General features: G+C 40.5%; 2 protein-coding genes across 4 annotated transcripts; both read left to right on the top strand.

Moving 5' to 3' along the window:
• Positions 1 to 2,348: 2,348 nt before the first annotated feature.
• LOC147565253 (uncharacterized) lies at positions 2,349 to 8,660 on the top strand. The gene is made up of 2 exons (XM_086650280.1): positions 2,349 to 2,660; positions 7,269 to 8,660. The coding sequence occupies exons 1-2, from the start codon at positions 2,349 to 2,351 to the stop codon at positions 8,658 to 8,660; spliced, it is 1,704 nt and encodes a 567-aa protein (XP_086506406.1).
• A 5,905-nt stretch (positions 8,661 to 14,565) lies between these two features.
• Positions 14,566 to 18,520, top strand: LOC147565252 (uncharacterized). Of its 3 annotated transcripts, XM_086651734.1 has the most exons (4): positions 15,778 to 15,988; positions 16,375 to 17,008; positions 17,089 to 17,732; positions 17,808 to 18,520. In XM_086651734.1, exons 2-4 carry the CDS (start codon positions 16,390 to 16,392, stop codon positions 18,270 to 18,272), a joined length of 1,728 nt encoding a protein of 575 aa, XP_086507860.1. In that variant the 5' UTR covers positions 15,778 to 15,988; positions 16,375 to 16,389; the 3' UTR covers positions 18,273 to 18,520. The 3 variants fall into 3 exon arrangements, with proteins under 3 accessions (XP_086507859.1, XP_086507860.1, XP_086507861.1); XM_086651733.1 differs by having other exon boundaries at positions 14,566 to 17,008; XM_086651735.1 differs by having other exon boundaries at positions 15,978 to 17,012.
• Positions 18,521 to 19,568: the final 1,048 nt, after the last annotated feature.

Genomic DNA, 19,568 nt, shown 5'->3' with positions numbered 1-19,568 from the left:
ATTCAAATTAATTTACCTAACATTCTTGGATTTCTTTTCTTATTCTCTAGCACTCAATATGAATGGAAAGAAGCTGAGCTAATTATAAAGGTAAATGAGGAAGGAAAATCTTTTCTTTCCTTGAGTTATTGTTCCCTCTCTCTCTAGAAATTTATATAGGAAATAGAGAGAAAGAAAGATAATCTTCCACAGAGATTTAAGAGGAAACAAAGAGAGAAAGATTTCCAGTGTTAAGAAAGAAATCGGGATTGAGATTTGAGATTCATTCCAATTAGAAAGAGAGCTTAAGACAGAGGTTGATGGAGATTCTTTGATCTTGTTAAGAAGATATTGAGAGAGATCACATTGACTCAAAATTTTACAGAGAGATAGGCTGGCTGAATATATTTTCTTGAGACAAAGAAATTTTCGGAGAGGATTTGAATGAGATATTCCCTAGAGAAAGAAGTCAGGTTTATATTTTCTTCATCTTCTTGGCTGAATGAGGATTCTATGGAGGGATTTCCGAAGTAGTGTGAGCTGGATATATTAAAGGTTAGAATCAGAGGAAGATTTTTAGAGAGAGGAAGAAGGTGTTGGATATTCTTCTAGAAATAGACATGACTCAGATTTGATAGGAGAAATCTATTTCTTACATATATATTGAAGAACAGAGAGAAGGATTTTTTCATCTTATCTTTAATCTCATCTTTCAGGGAGACACAAACTTGATTTCCAATCTGTTCTTCTTCCTCTTTGAGCTTCAAGAAATTATTTTAGAAGAGGAAGAAGAATAGAAAACAGATTATAAGAGAGATTCTCAACAGAACAGAGAAAAGAGAGGGAAAGAACAGAACTTTTAGTGAGAGAAAGAGCTGCATTTCCTTCTTCATCTTCTTTTGTGACAATGTAAAGAGAGAATTTCAGAGAGAGAGAAAGAGAATAGTGAGCATATTTTGTATAGAGAAAGAGGGAATTTCAGAGAGATAATGTTTACTCTTTCATTCAGTTTTACTGGTTTTCATAAAATGTAGAGAGAGAGAGAGAAAGAGGAACAAATGGTGAACAAGTTTTAATAAATCTATCATCTTCTCCATTGATGTTCATCACCTTCTTCATCAACTAGAAGTCTGGTGATATTTTTTTTCTTATTCTTTTTATCTTAATTAGTGGAGTGAAACATTTTATAATCTATTCAATAACAATGTGTAGCTAAATCTCCTGCCTAGGGTTTTTGATGAAGTCTTTATTATGTATGATGATAGCTTACTCATCTTGACGATCGTAATGTGCTCTTATTATCATCGTAGCAATTTGTCTTTCATTGTTTATGCTTCTAACTTGATCCATCATGATTAGATTAAGTTCTTTTATGATTGATGCTTGATAAGTTGATAGGCAATAGTTAGAATTCCGTTATGTGATGAATGAGCTTGACCTCGTTGGTAATATTGTTTTCATGGTTGTGCATCCGATTTGATCCACCATCATTAGATTAGATTCTTTTATGGTCGATGCTTATTAGTTGTCAGTCATTAGTTAACTTATTATCATTCGAGAAATTCAACTTTGTAGTGTCATTGATGATTACGACTTTATTTGACCATGATTAGGCGGATTCGAAACCCTAGGTCCTCTTCCCCATTTGAGTTCATTTTCGTTATCTCTTTTGTTTGTCTCGTTATTTTATTACTCTATTATTTCAATCACCAAAACCATTTGAAGAACCGTACTAATTCTAAGTATTAGAATAAGTTTGACTAGTCTCTGCAGATCGACCCCGGTCTTACCGGGTTTACTACTTGACACCCGTATACTTGCGGGTGGTGACCTATTTAGGAAACTTTCTAGGCCCATCAAGTTTTTGGCGCCGCTGCCGGGGACTAAGTTTTAAATTTTTTCTAATCTTGGAAAGTTCTATTTTTGGTAAGTTTTAAATTTTGGATACTTTGACTTGCTTCTCTGTTTTTGGTGTGCAGAACACTAAGGAGCTGAAGAGGAGGCGCAACAAGGAGAAGGACCTCAAAAGGAGAAATTTACAGTTTTTATTTTTTTGTATTTATTTTGGTGAGAAAGAGAGACTTTAGACTTTCTAGTTTTTATTTTTGGATTAAAGTTTTGACCCTAAATTAGAGGGCTTTTAAATTGTAACCGAAAATCAAATGAAGCCTCGGGTTCGAACACTTGAGGGAAGAGTGGCCCGGGTCGTCTACAAAGGTCGTCGCCCGTCTTGAACGGGAGGTAATTTTTCTAATCACCCACGAATCCCCTGTTAGTGGGTACTTTTCTATAGGATCTTCGTAGTGCTTCCTCGGTTTTCGATTTCAAAAAAAAAAAAAATAATAATAATAATAATAATTGAAAGAGAGATGGATAGATCGTGGTCCCATCATGAAGAGGTTGTTGATTTGCAGTCGTCTGACTCGCTTAAGGACGATGAATCATGGTTGATAAATGTGTTAAATGAGACCATTGTCTCGCTTGACTTTGGTGAGGATATAGAATTCTTTAAGGACCCTGAGTACATCGCGATCAAAGAGAGTATAGAAGGTTTATCTAAACCGACTTCTAGGGAGTGTGAGTCTGATATTAAGGTTTCTCCATTGAAGAAACCCGAAGTACTTGTTTTAGAGACCTCCAATTTAAGTCCAGGTGTCGTTGATAGTCCTCTAGATTGCTTTGTATTTTGTCCCTCGAAACCATGTGTAGATTTTGAAACACTCACTCCCTCTGTCGATCATCCATATAAAGACCCATTCAATCCAATCTGTACTCTCTCTAGTGCGGTGTCAAACTTAACGACCTTATTGTCGTCTAAGTTTGGGGATTGTCCTTCTTACTTGATAGTCTCACTTACACTATCACTAATTCACAAAAATGTGAGACTATCGTTCACTGAATATTTTGTGCTTTGGGTGGACCCACAGAGGTATCGAATATTGGTTTACAGTTAGTTACACTTCTGTAATCCAGTAGGTATAATTTTTTCCATTTTTCGAATCATCTGTTTCGTCTGGCTGAAGACGTTAAACTTAGCGCTTTCTGGGAGGCAACCCATGCAGAGGACGCTGAATCGGGTAATATCTCTCCCTTCACCCTGTTACTTTTTTGCATAGTCTTCAGAACATTGAGGACAATGTTCGGTTTAAGTTTGGGGATAGGAGATTGAAATTTTTGCTAAGTCCTTATTTCAAAAATTCAAAAGGTTTAAAAATTTTTCAAAATTTTTATTTTTGGATTGAAAATGTGAGTCTAGTTGTTTTTGCTTGCTAATGGTCATAGAGTCTAGTTGGTTGTACTACACTTTTGCTAAAGGTTTTTCCACGAATTTCGAGTCTTGGAGTTGTTGTGCACTAGCCATGTGAGTGTTAGATAGGTGAAGAGTTGACTTTTCCGAGAGAACTTAATCGATCACTAATGGAGACTTAACCTATGTGAGATTCTGAGCCTTTCTTGTTGTTTTGAGTGATCTCTTCTGAGCTAATTCCTAGTAGAGTGAAGAGCTACTCAACCTCGTAATTTCGAAAGAAGAACTCATTTGATCTCTTGAGTTCAAATTTTACAACCACTAGGGATGTCATCAGGAAGCGAACCTTTCTCTTGTAGTCTGAGAAACTTGAAAACAGTGTCAACTAGAGGAAGATAGAAATCCATTTGTTAGAATCCTGAGAATTAGGCATGAAGCAAAATGAAGAGAATATTACCAAGGAAAGAATAATGTCAAGAAAGTAGTATTTGTATTATGAGTCGTATAAAAAAAAAAAAAAAAAAAAAAAAAAAAAAAAAAGGAAAAAGAATCACAAACAAGAAAAAAAAATAGAAAAAGGAAAAGAAAAAAAATATTTTGTTTAGTTGTATTTGAGTGTTTATCCCTTGAAGTCGTTCTCGGAGATTTGAAGACGTCGAGTTCTCAGGAGTTCTTTTCACATCATCTTTAGTTTCCATCGACCTCTAGGAAGCATTGTTAGAAAGTAGATCAGGTGAGAAGAATTTGTTAGCTTCCCCATTCCGTAATAGTGGTTGTTTCCTTTCTTTGAGATCAGTCGTCCACAAAATTTTTAGTCCGTCTTTTTCATGTGTTGAGTCTTCCTTCATATTCATACCAACACATAGAGTGAACCATTCTGAGTGACTTTAATTTTTGAGCGTATGACCGTGAGGCAGTAGTCGAGGCGAAATGTATTGAGAAGGTAATCGAGGTCTTGTCTGTTCGGAACTGAAATGATCCTCATATTGGCTGGTCACGTGCACTTCGGGTCTTGATTACTAATGAAGGAATTTTTAGCATTTGTATGGTTTGGTCGACTTAGATTTCATTTCTATTAACTTTCGAAAGTCTACCGGATAAACATTTTTAGTCCATATCATATTTAGACCCTATTGAATTTTGAAATTTCTGAATTTTGTGGGTACATTCACTGCAAACCCTCACGAGACAAAACTCGTCCTCTAGGGTAACCTAGAGGTTTAACGGCTTGTTGCACGTGCTAAGTGCAATCGTGATTCCCTACGAAAGTGGTGAATTGGGTTTAGTTGTATTTTTCTGTTTTGCTCGAGGACTAGCAAAATCTAAGTTTGGGGATGTTTGATGAGACATGAAAATGTCCCATCTGAATCTCTTAACTCGGGTTAGTTAGTCCAGTTCGAGCAGTTACTCTGATGATTTGTTTGATTTTCTTTCTCAGGTGTCTTATACGGAGTTCGGTGTGAAAATAACTAAAATCGGGAGAAAGACACACTTGAGGGCATTTCTGTCATTAAGAGATGAGGGTATTCTGGAAATTTTAGTACTCGATTGAAAAGTAGAGTCCAAGACCAACCCGACGGCGAAAGCGGAAGTCAAATCGGAGTCCGGAGGCGAAAATTAGGACGGGTCAAAGTTTAGGTAAGAAAAAAAATCAATTGACCATCATCTGCTATACGACACGTGGCACCGATTGAGTTGGAGGATGTGTACGCTGAGTGAGATGTTCGGTATACAGTTGGGTATGCTCGGTGTCTGTTCGGCATTTTGTTAGATGTTGTCTCCACGTTACATGGTGCAATTTAATTAAGTAGGCCGAAATATCTAAAGGCTGAAATCTTTTGAGTGACACGTGGCTTCATCTAGAATCCCATGGTAACCTCTTATACTATCCCATGCTACACCTTATGACCCTCTTAATAGCTAACAAATCAAAACAGGAAGTTCCATTTATCTTTTATCACCCGTGATCTTTTAACGGGTCCCATCTTTTAATATCTCGTCACCATTAATAGAGAGAATGAGACAGATTGATTGAAATCTTTTGGGAAGGAAATATTCAATATTCCATTAGAGAGAGAAAGAGTTTGGAAGTTTTCTTTCAAACAACATATGAGGGAAAAAGAGAACCTATCTCTTTGGGAGATTTATGCAGGAAAGGAAAGCACATAAAGGTAAGCAATTCTTTACCTAAAAGAAAGATTGATTAAAGGAAAGAAATAAAATGGAAAGTCAGATTTTGAAGGAGAAGATACCAGTACAGAGTAAAGAGGAAAGAGCCCAACATTTTGTTACTATGAAGAGATTGAGAGAGGAAGTTCTTGGCTGGATAATACACCCATAAAAATAGAGAATGAAATCTCTAAAGACAGCAAAGCAAGGAGAGGTTGACTGGAAATAATTTTAGAGATGGAAAGAAATCAAAGATTTGATTAAGAAGGAAGTCGGTTTGGACAGAGGAGACGAAACAAATCAGGGAAATTCTCTTCTCTCTCATAACCTCAATCTATTATTCTATAACAGTAGAGAGAGAGAGAGCTGGCCGAATCTTTTTCTCTGATCAAAATATTTCTAGAGAGAGATATTGTTTGGAAAGTTGCTTTGGAAGGGATCCGATTGAGTTGTTGATTGATTGTGAGGATTTCGAATTTGGTTCTCTGATTATTTAACAGGAAGAACAGGGACAGAGGGAACATCTCATCTTTGGGGGGTCCTCTCTTCAGCTCAACATAAACAAGAAATAAATCAGAGAGAGAGACCATTATCTATCTTCTTCTCCTATTGTATTTCTTTTAGTGACAGAGAGGAATTATGAAAACAGAGAGAGAGAGAGAGAGAGAGAACAGTGAGCATTTTTTGTAGAGAGAGAGAAGATTATTTCTAATTCTTCATCTAATAAAGTCTTCATCTTTCAATTTGCTTGTGTTAGTTATTTTGATTGAAATAAAACAGAGAAGAGAGACAGAAAGAGGAATTTTCTGAGGAAGAAGAAGACCGCGTTTGGTTGCAACAATTGCTGGAAAATAAGTTTCCCACTTTGTAGGAAAATAATTTTCCCTAGGAGACTGTTTGGTTTACAAAGGGAAAACAGTTCCGAGCAAGAAAAAGTTTAGTTCTCTTCTTTCATTTTCTCTCTTATCCTTCTATTAATTTTAATCTCGTTGATCATGAATAGCTAAATCTCTCATCTAGGGTTTTACGATGAAACCCATTTTTGATCTTTTAGAGATATAATTTTTATTGATTAACTCTTGATTAATACTTCATAGTTTAATTCGTTTTAGTTTGATAAATAGATTTTCTTTTCACTATTTATACTTTTCGATTTGATGCATCGTGCTTATGTTAAATCATTTGACGGTTCATACTTATTAATTGATAAATAGTAGTTTAGAGATTTATTTATTTAAAATAAAATGATTACATTGTTATGTTTTATTCGGTTTTAACGAAAACATCTCCCGGAATTAGGATAGTTCATTATCCGAAATTCTGAGTTATAAAACGAGAGAGTTAGTCAGTTGATCTCGTGTGTTTAAAAGTAAGTTATTCGGTGGATTCCAAAAACCCTAGGTCATCTCCCCCCATTTGAGTTCCTTGTATCATTATTTGTTTTATTATTTTGTTCTTTATTATTTTATCACCAAAACCACAAAAACCATTTTCAAAACCGTCTTACTTCCAAGTCTTAGAATAGGTTTCACTTAGTCTCTGAGGAACGAACCGGTCTTACCGGAATTATTACTTGACGCCCGTATACTTGCGGGTGGTGACCTATTTAGGAAACTTTCTAGGCCCATCAGTCATAACCTATGGAACACTTGGATATGTATTTGATATCATATACTCATTAATTTAATATATGATAAGGTTGCACTAGTAAAATATATGACCACTTCAATTTAACGTAATTTTTATATATGTGATATAAATTATCGAGATATACGGTGCATCGTGTAATTTTCTTTTCACAATCTAAACAATGTATCACTTTTATTATGACAGAGACTATCATGGGTTGATATGGTGAAACTTTACTCAATAGAGTGTGAGATTTCAAGTTTATGCGCATAATGTTACTTATTACAATGACCAAGTGAATCGACTGTTAGATCGTGATAATCAACTCATGATGTACAATAGCAACAAGATGAAGCCGTGGAACACTCTTAATGAGCTTAGTTCTTCTAATAATGACCCCTGGATTGTCATAGGTGACTTAAATTGTATTTTGGACCCCCAAGAGAAATGTGGTGGTTCACAGACTACTAACTCGCATATGCCTAAGATTATGAACATCATTAACCGCTTGGGTCTTTTGGATCTAGGGTATCAAGGAACCCCATACACGTGGAGCAATAAGCAATTTGGGGAAAACCTGATACAAGAAAGATTAGATAGGGGGTTGGCAAACCTTCATTGGCTTCAACATTTTCAAAACTCAATGGTTAGTCACCTTGAAGTGGTGGGGTCAGATCATGCGCCCATTCTCCTTAATAGCAGAGACCCCAGTGAGCTTAGTCCTAAGCCTTTCAAGTTCATCCGAACCTGGATGACGCACCCGGATTGCCACAGTTTTATTGAGACTAATTGGAATTGCATCAAAGCTAGTCACAATAATAGTAACATTCAGGGTAATCTTAAGAAGTTGAGTAGGAAACTTACTCATTGGAATAAGAAGACCTTCCAGAACATAGAGAATAATATTAAACAGACTATCTCTCAGATGCAGAACAGTAATTCCCAAGAGGATTACACAAGCCTTAACAACAAGCTCGAAGAATTTTACAGTCAACATGAGAGTCTTTGGAAAGAAAAGTCGAGGAACAACTTTCTCACTTTAGGAGATAAGAATACTAAGTTTTTTCATTCTCAAGCCATTCAACGGAATAGAACCAACAAGATTACGGCTATTAAAGATAGCAATGGAGACTGGAAGGAAGAAATTAAAGATATCCAAGACATTTTCTCTTCCCATCTGCTCCATATTAGTACCACTACTAATCCGATCGAGGACCCTACTAATAACAACCTCTTCAATAAAGTCATCAGCCAAGAGCAAAATATGCAGCTTAAAGCCATTCCAAGTAAAGAAGAGATAGATCAGGCAATTCAAAGTATAAAAAGAGAAGCAGCTCCAGGACCGGACGGATATCCTCCCTTCTTCTTCCAATCCAATTGGGACACGATCAGTCCAGATATCTACTCTCTGGTCCATAACTTCTTCGAGACTGCCTACCTTCCGCCGGAGATCAACCATACCCACATCTGCCTCATTCCCAAGACCCCCACTCCTCAGACTCCAGCATACTACAGACCTATCAGTCTTCTCAACACTACCTACAAGATCATCACAAAAATTCTGGCTGATAGATTTAAACATACGCTGAACACTATCATAAACCCTTTCCAGGCAGCTTATGTTCTAGGCCGATAGATTACGGACAATATCATTATAGGTCAGGAGATCATTCACTCATATAAGAGAATGAAAGGAGCAGTAGGTTATTTTCGGCTCAAACTGGATATGTTTAAAGCCTTCGATAGAATTGAATGGAACTTCCTCATAGATATTATGAGAAACTTGGGCTACGAGGATCACTAGATCAAAATGATTCATACGTGCATCTCGACAGCATCCATGGCTGTGCTGGTGAATGGTAGGTCAGGAACCACTTTTTATCCCTCTAGGGGTATTAGACAAGGTGATCCTCTGTCTCCATTCCTGTTCACGCTCGCTATGGAAGGCCTTAGTCGTAAATTGATCAATAACAACGGCAACAAATTTCAGGGCTTCCCCACTAACAGAGAACATATGGAGATTTCTCATCTGCTTTTTGCGGATGATTGCATAATCTTTGGTTGTAATTCTATCGATAACATCCATACCCTCAAGACCATTCTTCGGGAATTTTGTGCTACTTCGGGTCAGTTAATTAATTATGCGAAGTCTAATATTTTCTACTCCAAGAATTCTCACCCTAAGTTCAAGAGGCTGATCATGCGTACGCTGAAAGTTAAGTATGCTTCTACCTCGGAGAAATACCTAGGAGCTCAGCTTTTTATAGGTGCTCAAAAGACTAAGGTGTTCAGTGATATTCTCGATCACATCACGAGTAAGCTCAACAATTGGAATCACTCTTTCTTGTCTCAAGCTGGTCGCACGGTGGTCATCTCGGTCATTACGGCGGCCGTACCCCGATATCAGATGCAGTGCTTTGCAATCCCGAAAGGGATTTGCAAACGCATCAAGTCCGCTCAAAGGAATTTCTGGTGGGGTAAGTCGAAGGGTATCTGCACTAAAGCCTGGTCTTATATTTGCAAACCCAAGAACCAAGGGGGGCTGGGTATTCACCTACCAGATCTGGATAACACTGCTCTCCTATCTAAGATGGCCTGGAGGCTCAAAACTGAACCAGGAAAGTCGTGGGCAAAACTTCTCAAGGCTAAATATTTTCCGCTGACGGATAAACCGGGCCCAGCGAAGCAACATCATTCTTGGAATTGGAAGACCATTAGGAAGCATTACTCCATTATTGATGACATGGCTACTTGGGAAGTGCAATCGGGCAGAGACATTAACATTTGGGAAGATCACTGGATCCCAGGAATTACAGAAGTTATTCAGAACAACAATCAATCTAGTCTGACGAAGGTTTCCCAGCTCATCACGAATAATAGTTGGAATGAAGAAGCTCTTAATGCTAACTTTGATAATATTACTCAGAATCTCATCAAGGCATCCCTATGAACAGTGAAGGAAATGATCAGATCAAATGGAAGCTTACGGAATCGGGCAAATTCACTGTGAAATCCATGTACCAACACCTTAGCATCAATAATAGTACTCAAGAAACTATATCTCATAATTGGAAGTTCATCTGGGCTCTCCCCACTGTTCCTCGCATTAAAATGTTCATATGGAAAATATGCACAAAATCTTTCCCGGTTAGAGATCGTATTGGCAAATACATCGATAACAACATAACTTGTCCTCACTGCAATAACGTTGAAACTATAGAGCATGCACTTCTCCACTGTGCTCTAGCTAAGAACATCTGGTTTCACCTTAATATTATTTCGGAGAATATTACTTCGATCAGGGATTGGATCTTCTCCTGGGAGAATGATTCAAACCTTGGTTTCACGAATGAAGATTTACACTTTGCGAACATTCTATGGATTATATGGAAAATTAGATGTGACCACTGTTTTCAACATGAGATAAATGACTTGAATAAAATGATTAAAATGATCGAAGCATATCCGAGAAACAAAAAACATACAGAGAAAAAGAAACAAAAAACTGTAGATAAATGGCAACCACCGCCCCCACATTTCATAAAAATTAATGTTGACGCATCGTTTGTGAACGTAATATCCAATGTGGGAATCAGCTTGATTGCTCATAACACTGAATCTAAATTCATCGAAGCACAAGTGAAAACTACCAGGGCTAGAAACAGTGAAGAAAGTGAAGCGAAGGCTATTTTACAGGGTCTTGAATGGGCAAAGGATCAAAACCTCAAGTCAATCATCATTGAAAGCGACAATATCAACATCATCAATCACTTAAATAACCAGAAGCACTCAATTCACTGGCAATCGATGTCACATATCCAGAAAATACGGGGAATCAGACGACTTTTCGAGAAAGTGCATTTCAAATATATTAATAGAGATTGCAACGTGCTCGCAGACAAGATAGCTAAATGGGCGAGAAAGAAGAATAGAAATAAGAAGTGGACTAATATTCCGTGTATTTTAATCGACAAATATTGTAATAACTGTATTATTCATTAATGATAGTATTTATTTCAACAAAAAAAACTACAATAACATAATAACTTAGGTCTTGATCATATCCCATACTATGGCCTTACTTTTTATATTTTATTTGAAACGAAAAAAAAAAATGAAATATCGAAAGTAAGCCCATAGTAGGTTTATTTGATCTAATAACTAGATGGAGTTAGGCATCTATTCCCAGTAGGTCTGGACTCATTCAATATTTCAATGTAATACCTTGTACTCACATGAACATCCTTGTGATTAGAATATGTTGTGAAGACTCCATCCATGTTAAACAAATAAGGGAAATTTTAAATGCACTCACTATTTTTGTCATATGCCCTCACATCAAAGGTAAATTTTGTTTAAATGAGAGGAAACGTGAGTGCATATAACAAAAAAGTGGTGAGTGCATTTAACAATTCCCAACAAATAATTAGTCAAAACAGTGTGTGTTGCTATTTTGCACCATTGTCCACCACCCTTTGGTCTAACGATTCGCACCCCTCTTAAGTCCATGAGATCGTGGGATCGAGTCTTGGTGGAAGCAGTTGCCATCAAGATTTATCTTATGTAATTTAGGCTATAAACAATGTAATAATTTGTCGGGTTTTAGGTCTCTTTGTTGTCGGACTTTAGGCCTCTTTCATTCTTGATTTGAATTAGGCGGTTATCGTGCTTATTACATCTTCGTGATGCATCAATACCTTGTAATGACTAACGTAGATCGTAGTCGAATTCTCAAAAAAAAAAAATTTGCACCATCAACCCAAGCTATTTAAGCCCAAACTAAAAGTTAGGCCCAAATTCTTTCACATCTACGACCTCATTCGCTTGTTGTATCACCGACCATAACAAAAGAACAGGAAATTGGGCCGACCCAATTTTAAACTTTTTTAGTTAAAAAGACATGTTAATATTTTTTTTTAAACCAAATTTTGTACTAATTTTTTTTGCTTGTCAAAAATCTAAATATTTGTATTTTGTTTGGTTTAAACCCTAATATTTTTACAACGGTGTTGCAAAGGTGTTGTAAGGTGTTACAAGACATGTTGCAAAGGTGTTGTAAGGTGTTGCAAGACGCTCCAAAGCTATTGTAAAGCAATTGTCACCAGATGTTGCAAAGTTGTCGCAAGGCTGCAAAGTTGTCGCAAGGTGTTGGAAATTAAAAAGTACTTAGGAAGCTGAAGACAAAAAAATTGATTGGTCTTTTTTTACCAAAGTCCAAATTTTTTAGGATTTTGACTAAATTTTCCACAAAAGATTCTAAAACGACAAAAAAAACTTCCGAAATGGAGAAGTCTCGAAAAAATTAGTACTTCTTTATTTTAACCAAACGTAATACCCTTTATAAGTTCATTGGAAGATCATAACAAATGCTTGCTAATTATTACTCCATATACAAAGCCTCAATTCGACAACAACAATTAAATATCACATTTACCAATCACAAAATCTAAAGATTCCCAAACTACCTCAATTAGCCCGATCACGAATATTACCAAAGGAAAACCCAAACACAGGGTCGTGGCTGACAATTTTGGGCCCAGTGCCAAATTTAAGTCGAGGCCCTTTTACACAAATTCGAAGTAAAAAAAATTACACGCGAAGTAATTAGCACAAATTTAAAATAATTTACCTGTAAAACGTTATAATAAATCATTAATGAACCCAAATTAATGGTGTGCTCTGTGATTGTCCTAACTAAATAAAAGTCTTCTAATTTGTATAGGATTTTACAAAAATTAGAGTTTCGATTTTTCTTTTTCGCACAATCTGAAATTAAGTTTTAGAAAGATAGATTGATTAGAAAAATTGTAAAAAAAAAAAAATCACATAGGTAGTTATGATAAGTTATAAATTAAAGTATTACATAGGTAGTTATGATAAGTTTATTTCACGGTTGTCTAAGTGTATGTAATTCCTTGGATGTCTATTTCGAATATCAACATGGGATTATCTAAGTTCATGTAATTCTTCGGATTATCTAAGTTCATGTAGGAGCATCTCCAATGGGACACTCAATCTTTAACACTTAGAGTGCCACATATGACATTTTGGAGTTTTTGTTAAAAACTATCTTCAATGGGACACTTTGTTAGACACTATTATGAGGTGGACACATTTATTATAGAGTGTCTAGTGAGAGAAACTCTAAAATGAGAGTGCCTACTTGAGACTCTCTAAGTGTTACTTTAAAATTTCAACCAATAGAAAACCTTACTTTTCAACTACTTTTTATCTATTGGATTGAAGAGGGACATGTGTATTAAGTGTAGAGACTTTAGAGATCTCCATTGGAGACCAACAAAAATTCGAGTGTCTCTATATGGGCATTTATGAAGGAGAATCTCTATTGACACTTGACAATTAGGATTTATAGAGTGTTTGTTAGAGTGTCCCATTGGAGATGCTCTAAGTACTTGTAGACGGTAAAACGTCTACGGGTCGGAAAGTCTGACAGTCAACGGGTCGACGGTCAAATGTCTTGTCGGGTCGGGTCGGATGCTTCGGGGACCGGCTACGTGTCGAAAAGAACCTGCACACAAAAAGAGAGAAGAGATCGTGAAGCCTCTGGGACACCGGGATGGTGCCGGCCTAAGGGGGCTCCGACGGTCAAGTCAGATACTCGGTCAAATATAAATAAGAAAGTCAAAGTGGGCAATAGAAGGGTAACCGTCGTCGGAGTGCTTAGGTGTCGCGGCTCGTGAAGTTGTCGGAACAGATCCCCACGGTAGTGATTTACTTACGGTAATTACGAGGGTGATGGTGATGAAATATTGGCGTTAACTCGCTGGTCGTAAAAGAGACTAGCAATAAGGTGCTGGTCGTAAAGGGGTCAGCAATAAGGTGCTGGTCGTAAATGGATCGGACGGTGAGGATCGATGGATGGATGATGACGATACGCCAAGCGTCTTATCGCTAGGTGAGTGATGCGGTAAGGGGGTGGCCGTATTAAGATGGTGATACGGCCAGCTAGTTACTGCTGGATGGGTGTTACGGTCAGCTCGTTACCGTTGGATGGAAGATATATCAGACCAGAAAGCTCTTGTGCAATAAGGTGATGGTCGTATGGTGTCGATACGGCTAGCTAGTTATCGCTCGATTCGTGACTACCAGACTCTTATCTCCAAACTTCTAAGATGAAGAGTCAGAGACTTTGAGAGAATCGAAAGACCTTTGAGATGCTTATCAGAGAGTAAGTGAGTGGAGAGAATGGATTAGACTACTCGAGTACTATTGTCGAATGTTGGATGCCATTGTCTGAGTTTTGCTTCTCGTATTTATAGTGGTGGAGAGGGATTGCCTTGATGACAACCAGCTAGTAACCGACGTATTTATTCCGTGTCATTACTCCTGAGAGATACGTTAAGGGCCAGAGGATCTGACCGTCAGATGAATATTCGAATTTCTCGAGGGACGGCTAAGATGTTACCGCGTGTGCGGTAAGCTACTGGCTGGTAACACCCGTCTTTAAGTGGCAGATACGGAATATTTACCACTAGTGCGGTTATGGATTGCGTAATAATCCTCTGGCCGTAAGATTGCCTAGTACTGGCAGGTGGCTATCGCGTGACACGTGTTAGATACGCTTAGTGCCCAACGGGTATGGATTCGGTGGCCCGAGTAGCGACTCGGGCCATTATCGGGCCTTCTTATTTAGCCTCGCGGATTTTATCCTTACGAAGCGGTTGTTCATAAATTCTGCGGGCACCTCGTGGGGCGGAAATTTGCCCATACAATTTGCCCCCCACTCTCTAAGTCCGGATGCGGAGTTAGAGAGTAGTGAGGTATGACCGTGTCAGCGGAGGAGTGCGCGTCTCGATCATATTTTACTAGTGGGAGTGCCACTTTGCATCGTAGCGATGGTTGTTTCGAGGTTGGGTGCCTCGCCCGGATTTTTTAGGCGCTAAGTGCGAGTTTTCGGGACGTGTTCAAAACAATAATCCGGAGATTGTCAGAAAAAACACACAAAGAGGGGCGCAATGACGAAAAAGACACTTTTGGTGCCTTTAACAAGAAAGTCGGGCGCTCATAGCAGGGGCGCCTGGCGCCTGGACGCCCATAGCAGGGGCATCTGGCGCGGGGCGCCCATAGCAGGGGCGCCGGGACGCCCAGCGCGTTCCTGCACGAAGGCACAGGAACGCGCCACGTGGCGCTCGCTGGGCGTCCCGTGACGCCCAGCGCGTTCCTGCGAGATTGCGCAGGAACGCGCCACGTGGCGCGCGCTGGGCGTCCCGTGACGCCCAGCGCGTTCCTGCGGGATTGCGCAGGAACGCGCCACGTGGCGCGCGCTGGGCGTCCCTTGACGCCCAGCGCGTTCCTGCGGGATTGCGCAGAAACGCGCCACGTGGCGCGCGCTGGGCGTCCCGTGACGCCCAGCGCGTTCCTGCGTGAATGCGCAGGAACGCGCCACGTGGCGCGCGCTGGGCGTCCCTTGACGCCCAGCGCGTTCCTGCGGGATTGCGCAGGAACGCGCCACGTGGCGCGCGCTGGGCGTCCCGTGACGCCCAGCGTGTTCCTGCGTGAATGCGCAGGAACGCGCCACGTGGCGCGAGCTGGGCGTGGGTATACTCCCAGCTCTCTTCCGTGCCCCTGGGGACGTCTATCTCGCTTTGCCTCTTTCGGACGTTTAGCCCAGTTCTGCCTCTTTCGGATGTCCGACTCTCACTGTGTCCTTAGGAGCGTCCATCTCTGTCCCGAATATTTATCTCGGACGGACATCCTTCCTCAACGTCCCTGAGACGCCTGGCAATTTTTGCGTTTGTTTAAGGTTTGCGAGTGGGACACTCTGCTATGGTGGTAATTTGTAATACGCTGATCGTGTGCATTTGTTCGAGGGCTCCTTGGCGGGAAGGAGGTAGGTGATGCCCCTTGATTCGGACCCTATAAAAGGGGCGAAGGATCATTATTTTACTTACCATTTGAAACTTGAAGAGAGAGATTTTTGGGGGATTCTTCACTTGTAATCAGGTATTTTTCTCTCTCCTATTTGGTTTTGTTGAGTTCTTGAATTGTTCTTCAATTGATATTGAATATCCATGATGTTTTGATCTTTAAAGTTAGTTTCCTTATTTGTCGTAATGTGTTTTTGAGGTTGCATACCTTGAGTTAGTTACTGCTAGGATCGATATGTTGAGTGAACTACTGCTAGGAATGATACCTTGAGTGAATTATTGCTAGGATCGATACGTTGCGTGAACTACTGCTAGGATTGATACCTTGAGTGAACTACTGCTAGGATCAATACTTTGAGTGAGCTACTGTAAGGATCGATACCTTGAGTGAGCTATTGTTTCGTTTGAATGCACCCTTCAAGCTAGTTGTTGGGTTTGAAGCCTTATCCCTTTGTCCTACAGACTTTGCATCCCGAGATGAGTCATCATGGGCAAGGTAGTTCTTCTAGATCGCTTCGCGTGCCAGAACCTTCTGAGTTCCGGCGACAAAAGCTGCTTGAACGGGTGGCCTTGAAACGCCCATCTCTAAATCCGGCTTCAACCATTACGGAGGGCGGATTACGGGATATACGGTTTATGTTCAATATCCCCGAGTCCATAGAGCTTAGGCTTCCGCAGCCTAACGAACTTGTTGACGAAGACCATGGCGGCTGGACCGCGTTCTACATGATTTATTTCTTGATGGGATTTAGGTTCCCCATCCCTCGTTTGGTTCATGGGGTTTTGAGTTACTACGAGATAGCTCCTTCACAACTCATGCCTAGCGCGTGGAGACTTCTCTTGTGCTTGGAAGTGCTGGCCTACCTACAGCAGGTTGAGCTTTCAGCTAGCGATGTAATTCGCTTCTACCACTTGACGAGCCATTCTAGGGACAATGGTCGTTATGGTTTCAAATTGCGGAACCCCGGTGCTCACTTAATCACTGGAATGCCGGCTAGCGACCGAAAGTGGCAAACTTGTTACTTTCTTGCGCGCGGTGACCTTGTATATGGTGACCGGGGGGTAGGGCAGATTCCTTCCAGTTGGCAAGATGCTCGTAAGTATGTAATTGTTTAACTTAGAGTACCTTATGTGTTTGCGTTGTTGTAGCTTAAGTTTGTATTGTTCCTTTGATAGATTGTTCGTTCAACAACAAGCACGTTGAGCGCCTGCCGCATTGGAAGGAGAGGATTTCAAAGTTGTTCGAGCGTCGTGATCCAGAGAGGAGTTCTTCCTACCTTCTGAGTCACTCTCTTATTACAGGTACCCCTTTGTGGGACTTTGTTCCTGGTGCGACCCTAACAAGTCGTCCCCCTGCACCTGCAACGGCTATAGAGATTCGAGGTGCGCTTCGAGCCTACGAAGAGTTATTTGGTGCTCCGGTTCTCTTTCCACCTCCTTCGGCAAGTACAGAGTCATTCGCATCGTCGCAAATAGTGGGATCTGGTTACATCCCTGCTCCTTACGCGGACATCCGGAAGGGTGGCCAGAGGAAGAGGTCCAAGGCAGGCACCGGTTCGAGTTCTCTTCCGCATTCTTCTTCGTCTGTTCCTGTTACCGAGGAGGTCCCAGCTGCGGAGCCGGTTTACTCGGCGATACCCCTATCTGAGTCTTCTGGTGGGGTTTCTATGTGGAGGCATCATCCTTCTGCTTCTCCCTTCGATGGTTCCACTTTTTTGTCTACTGGAGGGGACCAGCTGCTCTCTTCTGAGGATCATCAGAAGTTCCTTGCTTATGGTCCCTGCGGGGGTGCAGACTACGGTGTTTCGCACCAATACCAGGTATTTACCTCTTATTCGAGTTGCAGCTATTTCTTTTTATAATTACATGCTCATCTTTGTTTTGGGTCTTGGTAGGCTCTCATGGCATCGATTTCCTCCCGTCGTCAATTGAGCGAGAGTGTGGATCGAGTTTCGGAGTTGACGGGATCATTCTCCAGGTTGCAGACTCGTTACGACAGCCAGGTGGTTTCCTTTCAGGAGCAGGGTGACAGGATGCGTGCCCGGGAGAGAGAGCTGGAGGATCTTCGGGGGCGGTACACTGTGCTGGAGCGAGAAGCGGCGTACAACCAACAACTAGTTGATGAATTTCCCCGTGAGAGGGATCAGATTGCGACTGACGCGGCGTTACGAACTCGTGCAGACTTGTTCGTCGAGTACCGCGAGCATGGGCCCGACAGATGGGATATGGATGATAACATAGAGGCCTGGCGGGTTCGTTACGAGGAGCTCTTGGCGGAGAAGCGGGCGGGAGAGATGACGATAGATATGGACGAGGTGATGAGGGGCGATGATGCAACTGGAGGCGGTTCATCTCATTAGTGTTTTGCTTTGTCTTGACTTGTTTAGAATATTATGTGTGTTGTTGATTTCTTTTCCTTAGTGACGAACTATATGTAGTCGTCGTCGTGTGTCGTTAGGCGCTCAGCCCTTTTGTTCGGACGACACGCGTCGGATATATGTTATTTGTAGATTTGACTTCTAGACTTCTGGATTTGTATTTTAATGGTTCAAGTGAACCCACTGGATTTCTTTGAGACTCTTCCTTCAAGGATACATTTGCTATTGTTGTTTTTCTCCTTAGTTGAGTGGTTATGCTTATGTAGGGAAGACGACTAGCGCCTCATTGCGTTTAGGCGTCGGCCAACAACTTATTGTCTCATCTTGGATGGATTACCAATCCTAATTTATACAAGTGATGCGGTCAGCACCTTACTGTGTTCAGGTGACGGCTAGCAGCTTGTCGTCCCAACTTGAATGGATTATGAATCCTAAGTTATATACGGGATACGACCAGCACCTTACTGTGTTCAGGCGACGGCTAGCAGCTTGTCGTCTTAACTTGAATGGATTATGAATCCTAAGTTATACACGGGATACAGCTAGGACCTTACTGTGTTCAGGTGACGGCTAGCTGCTTGTTGTCCCAACTTGAATGCTAATTTATATACGGGATACGGCCAGCACCTTACTGTGTTCAGGTGACGGCTAGCTACTTGTTGTCCCGTCTTGGATGGGTTTCCAATCTTCACTTATAAAAGTGATACGACCGACACTTTATTGTGTTTTGGGATCGTCCAGCGACCTACTGTTTCTCTCCAGACGAGTAATTAGATGCCCTTGTAGTGAAATGACATTGGTATTGATAAAATTAAAACACAAGTAATTACTGGATAAATACTTGAGATTTTATTTCTAAATTTTTGTTTACATCGGAAGTGATATCTTGGATTTAAGAACATTACATTGAACTTGAGGAATAAGTGCGGGACTTTGTTCCTTCTAAATTAATTTTGATGAACAGTACGTTGAACTTGTTGTTGTCAAATGAAGAAGTGTTCGTCATTCAACTTAGGTGCCTGGTGATTTTAGTTGCCTGTTGGACAGGTGAGGGTTGTTTAACCCGTATTGTTCTTCAGTTTCTTCATAGTCTTCTTATAGTAACCTCATGCCCCCCAGTCGAAGTGCGGAACTCTTCTGGTGGTTTGGACTTCGACTCTGACGTCCAGCCTCTTATTGTTTTTGCTACTTTGTTGTGTCTTAGAGACAGTTCCTGTCATCACACGTAGATAGTGAGGGGTGGTTGTTGGCGTAGCCAACAACCCTCCGACGCCCAAG

Source organism: Eschscholzia californica, unplaced genomic scaffold (genome assembly GCF_041429995.1).
Source record: "Eschscholzia californica isolate CP2 unplaced genomic scaffold, dmEscCali1.0.p SCAF_1, whole genome shotgun sequence".
NCBI classification, from domain to species: Eukaryota; Viridiplantae; Streptophyta; class Magnoliopsida; order Ranunculales; family Papaveraceae; genus Eschscholzia; species Eschscholzia californica.
This window is presented reverse-complemented; position numbering and strand designations above follow the sequence as displayed.

What these genes read in the sequence shown, in the direction of transcription:
- LOC147565253 (XM_086650280.1), top strand. Translation starts at nt 2,349, where the DNA reads ATGGATAGATCGTGGTCCCATCATGAAGAGGTTGTTGATTTGCAGTCG. An exon ending in ATAGTCCTCTAGATTGCTTT is followed by an intron (nt 2,661 to 7,268) that starts GTATTTTGTCCC and finishes TTTACTCAATAG; the next exon opens with AGTGTGAGATTTCAAGTTTA.
- LOC147565252 (XM_086651733.1), top strand. Translation starts at nt 16,390, where the DNA reads ATGAGTCATCATGGGCAAGGTAGTTCTTCTAGATCGCTTCGCGTGCCA. An exon ending in TTCCAGTTGGCAAGATGCTC is followed by an intron (nt 17,009 to 17,088) that starts GTAAGTATGTAA and finishes TTCCTTTGATAG; the next exon opens with ATTGTTCGTTCAACAACAAG. An exon ending in GTGTTTCGCACCAATACCAG is followed by an intron (nt 17,733 to 17,807) that starts GTATTTACCTCT and finishes GGGTCTTGGTAG; the next exon opens with GCTCTCATGGCATCGATTTC.